The sequence below is a fragment of the Oncorhynchus masou genome, unplaced genomic scaffold, assembly GCF_036934945.1.
Source record: "Oncorhynchus masou masou isolate Uvic2021 unplaced genomic scaffold, UVic_Omas_1.1 unplaced_scaffold_2371, whole genome shotgun sequence".
In the NCBI taxonomy this organism is placed as follows: Eukaryota; Metazoa; Chordata; class Actinopteri; order Salmoniformes; family Salmonidae; genus Oncorhynchus; species Oncorhynchus masou.
The window spans coordinates 42,501-47,500 of NW_027008830.1; the positions used below are offsets into that span (position 1 = coordinate 42,501).

Below are 5,000 nucleotides of genomic sequence, written 5' to 3' on the forward strand. Positions count from 1 at the left end.
ACATCTAGCGGAAAGCCTTCCCAGAAGAGTGGAGGCTGTTATAGCAGCAATGTTTCAACATCTTGTGGAAAGCCTTCCCTGAAGAGTGGAGGCTGTTATAGCAGCAATGTTTCAACATCTAGTGGAAAGCCTTCCCAGAAGAGTGGAGGCTGTTATAGCAGCAAAGGGACCAACTCCATATGAATACCCATGATTTTGGAATGAGATGTTTGACCTGTCCACATACTTTTGGCAATATATATAAACAAACACATACACTAGTTACACACACCTGGGAACAGGTACACAACAGAAACACCCTGACCTTCTCCCTCCCTCCCCCTCCCTCCCTCCCTCCCTCCCTCCCTCCCTCCCTCCCTCCCTCCCTCCCTCCCCTCCCTCCCCCTCCCTCCCTCCCCCCTCCCTCCCCCTCTCTTCTCCCTCCCTCCCTCTCTTCTCCCTCCCTCCCTCTCTTCTCCCCTCCCTCCCTCTCTTCTCCCTCCCTCCCTCTCTTCTCCCTCCCTCTCTTCTCTCTCTCCCCCTCCCTCTCTTCTCTCTCTCCTCCCTCCCTCTTCTTTCTCTCTCTCCCTCCCTCTTCTCTCTCTCTCTCTCTCCTCCCTCCCTCCCCCTCTCTTCTCCCTCCCTCTCTTCTCTCTATCCCTCCCTCTCTTCTCTCTCTCTCTCCCTCCCTCTTCTCTCTCTCTCTCCCTCCCTCCCTCCCTCTCTTCTCTCTCTCCCCTCCCTCCCTCCCTCTCTTCTCTCTCTCCCTCCCTCCCTCCCTCCCTCTCTTCTCTCTCTCCCTCCCTCCCTCCCTCTCTTCTCTCTCTCCCTCCCTTCCCTCCCCCCCCTCCCTCTCTTCTCCCTCCCTCCCTCTCTTCTCCCTCCCTCCCTCTCTTCCCTCCCTCCCTCTCTTCTCTCTCCCCCTCCCTCCCTCTTCTCTCTCCCTCCCTCCCTCTCTTCTCTCTCTTCCTTCTCTCTCTTCCCTCCCTCCCTCCCTCTCTCTCCTCAACAGAGCAGTCTCGTCGTGATGACCTGGAGTCTCTTGGCTATGTCCTGATGTACTTCAACCTGGGCAGTCTGCCCTGGCAGGGCCTGAAGGCCGCCACTAAGAGACAGAAGTACGAACGCATCAGTGAGAAGAAGATGTCTACCCCCATCGAGGTCCTCTGTAAAGGATATCCATGTGAGTAGTTGAGAGACCTGTCTGTGGCTGGAAGTTGATGGTGTTTTTACATCCTTGTACATATAGAATTTCCACTCCCGGTCTTTGAAAGTGGATAGGTCTTCTGTGGTCCAACGTGTGATGGATGGGTTAGGAGCTTATCCTGAGCATGTGACGCAACCAGGAAGGAAGCTGATCAGATTCAGATCTGTTTGTAGTGTACAGTGCCTTGCGAAAGTATTTTGCACGCCCAATTTTTTAGTTTTTGATTTGTTAAAAAAGTTTGAAATATCCAATAAATGTCGTTCCACTTCATGATTGTGTCCCACTTGTTGTTGATTCTTCACAAAAAAATACAGTTTTATATATTTATGTTTGAAGCCTGAAATGTGGCAAGAGGGCACAAAGTTCAAGGGGGCCGAATACTTTAACAAGGCACTGTGTGTATATATATATATATATATTAATTATACAACTGGATGTATGAAAAGAGCTGTATCTCGACCCATCCTCTCTCCTCTCAGCGGAGTTTACCACGTCTAGTTGTATAATAATTAAAGAGCTGTAACCCATCCTCTCCTCTCCTCCCAGGGGAGTTTACCACGTCTAGTTGTATAATAATTAAAGAGCTGTAACCCATCCTCTCCTCTCAGGGGAGTTTACCACGTCTAGTTGTATAATAATTAAAGAGCTGTAACCCATCCTCTCCTCTCTCCTCCCAGCGGAGTTTACCACGTCTAGTTGTATAATAATTAAAGAGCTGTAACCCATCCTCTCCTCTCAGGGGAGTTTACCACGTCTAGTTGTATAATAATTAAAGAGCTGTAACCCATCCTCTCCTCTCTCCTCTCAGGGGAGTTTACCACGTCTAGTTGTATAATAATTAAAGAGCTGTAACCCATCCTCTCCTCTCAGGGGAGTTTACCACGTCTAGTTGTATAATAATTAAAGAGCTGTAACCCATCCTCTCCTCTCTCCTCTCAGGGGAGTTTACCACGTCTAGTTGTATAATAATTAAAGAGCTGTAACCCATCCTCTCCTCTCTCCTCTCAGGGGAGTTTACCACGTCTAGTTGTATAATAATTAGAGCTGTAACCCATCCTCTCCTCTCTCCTACCAGGGGAGTTTACCACGTCTAGTTGTATAATAATTCAAGAGCTGTAACCCATCCTCTCCTCTCTCCTCTCAGGGGAGTTTACCACGTCTAGTTGTATAATAATTAAAGAGCTGTAACCCATCCTCTCCTCTCTCCTCCCAGGGGAGTTTACCACGTCTAGTTGTATAATAATTAAAGAGCTGTAACCCATCCTCTCCTCTCTCCTCCCAGGGGAGTTTACCACGTCTAGTTGTATAATAATTAAAGAGCTGTAACCCATCCTCTCCTCTCAGGGGAGTTTACCACGTCTAGTTGTATAATAATTAAAGAGCTGTAACCCATCCTCTCCTCTCTCCACTCAGGGGAGTTTACCACGTCTAGTTGTATAATAATTAAAGAGCTGTAACCCATCCTCTCCTCTCTCCTCTCAGGGGAGTTTACCACGTCTAGTTGTATAATAATTAAATAGCTGTAACCCATCCTCTCCTCTCTCCTCCCAGGGGAGTACCACGTCTAGTTGTATAATAATTAAAGAGCTGTAACCCATCCTCTCCTCTCAGGGGAGTTTACCACGTCTAGTTGTATAATAATTAAAGAGCTGTAACCCATCCTCTCCTCTCTCCTCCCAGCGGAGTTTGCCACGTATCTGAACTTCTGCCGTTCTCTGCGGTTCGATGACAAGCCCGACTACTCGTACCTCAGACAGCTATTCAGGAACCTGTTCCACAGACAGGGCTTCTCCTACGACTACGTCTTCGACTGGAACATGCTCAAGTTTGTGAGTAACGTCTCTCTGCTAACGTCTCCGAGTCGTCCCCTTCGTTACATTGACCCTCGGACTGGAGTCTTTTCATCACAATATCTCCTGTCTCCTGAAGTCTGGAAAGCGTTGTGATTGGTGGAGACATGGGCTGGTGGGAGGGGCCCACTGTATTTCTTCTTCCATTTGTCTTCCAGTCAGTGCTGTGAACCAGTGCACACTGTGGGAGGAAGGAGAGGTCATTCAGACATAGTAATGGAATGTCCACGGTGGCCATTTTGTTGGTCTACGAATAGCCGTGGTGTCCCTGGCTACGGCAGCCATTTTGAATGCTGATTTGAGCAAATTCCTGGTCAATAAGATCCCATGGTGTTGTGATAGTGAAGAGGTAGGACAGTGGGACTGTTGTCTCCATGGTGATGTTGTGATAGTGACGGGGTGGGACTGTTGTCTCCATGGTGATGTTGTGATAGTGACGGGGTGGGACTGTTGTCTCCATGGTGATGTTGTGATAGTGAAGGGTTGGGACAGTGGGACTGTTGTCTCCATGGTGATGTTGTGATAGTGAAGGGTTGGGAGGTGGGACTGTTGTCTCCATGGTGGTGTTGTGATAGTGAAGAGGTGGGACAGTGTGACTGTTGTCTCCATGGTGTTGTTGTGATAGTGAAGGGTTGGGAGGTGGGACAGTGGGACTGTTGTCTCCATGGTGTTTTTGTGATAGTGAAGGGTTGGGACAGTGGGACTGTTGTCTCCATGGTGATGTTGTGATAGTGAAGGGTTGGGAGGTGGGACAGTGGGACTGTTGTCTCCATGGTGTTGTTGTGATAGTGAAGGGTTGGGACAGTGGGACTGTTGTCTCCATGGTGATGTTGTGATAGTGAAGGGTTGGGAGGTGGGACTGTTGTCTCCATGGTGGTGTTGTGATAGTGAAGGGTTGGGAGGTGGGACAGTGTGACTGTTGTCTCCATGGTGTTGTTGTGATAGTGAAGGGTTGGGAGGTGGGACAGTGTGACTGTTGTCTCCATGGTGGTGTTGTGAAGGGTTGGGAGGTGGGACAGTGTGACTGTTGTCTCCATGGTGTTGTTGTGATAGTGAAGGGTTGGGAGGTGGGACTGTTGTCTCCATGGTGGTGTTGTGATAGTGAAGGGTTGGGAGGTGGGACAGTGGGACTGTTGTCTCCATGGTGTTGTTGTGATAGTGAAGGTTTGGGAGGTGGGACAGTGTGACTGTTGTCTCCATGGTGTTGTTGTGATAGTGAAGGGTTGGGAGGTGGGACAGTGGGACTGTTGTCTCTATGGTGTTGTTGTGATAGTGAAGAAGTGGGACTGTTGTCTCCATGGTGGTGTTGTGATAGTGAAGAGGTGGGACTGTTGTCTCCATGGTGGTGTTGTGATAGTGAAGAGGTGGGACTGTTGTCTCCATGGTGGTGTTGTGATAGTGAAGAGGTGGGACTGTTGTCTCCATGGTGGTGTTGTGATAGTGAAGAGGTGGGACTGTTGTCTCCATGGTGGTGTTGTGATAGTGAAGAGGTGGGACTGTTGTCTCCATGGTGGTGTTGTGATAGTGAAGAGGTGGGACTGTTGTCTCCATGGTGGTGTTGTGATAGTGAAGTGGTGGGACTGTTGTCTCCATGGTGATGTTGTGATAGTGAAGAGGTGGGACCGTTGTCTCCATGGTGATGTGTGTCTGTGTGTGTCCAGGGCGCCAACAGAGCAGCGGAGGATGCAGAGAGGGAGAGGAGAGCTGGTGAGGACAGACTGAGACAGGGACAGGCCAGGGCCCCTGCAGGGGCCAGGGGGATCCCCTCCGCCTCCGGACGACCCAGAGGAGCACAGGACGCAGCCGCACCCGCACCCCTCACACCCACCTCACACACAGGTTAGTGAAAACACACACACCCCACACACCCACCTCACACACAGGTTAGTGAAAACACACCCACCTCACACCCACCTCACACACAGGTTAGTGAAAACACACACACCCCTCACACACAGGTTAGT

The 5,000-nt window shown here is 49.9% G+C and overlaps 1 protein-coding gene across 1 annotated transcript in view; it reads left to right on the forward strand.

The window, feature by feature from the left end:
* Positions 1 to 5,000, forward strand: part of LOC135533414 (casein kinase I-like) — a 59,652-nt gene that overhangs the window by 32,470 nt on the left and 22,182 nt on the right. The window contains exons 4-6 of the mRNA XM_064960747.1: positions 992 to 1,162; positions 2,867 to 3,015; positions 4,698 to 4,875. Of these exons, the coding sequence (XP_064816819.1) occupies positions 992 to 1,162; positions 2,867 to 3,015; positions 4,698 to 4,875 (498 nt within the window). The remainder of the gene's footprint in view (positions 1 to 991; positions 1,163 to 2,866; positions 3,016 to 4,697; positions 4,876 to 5,000) is intronic.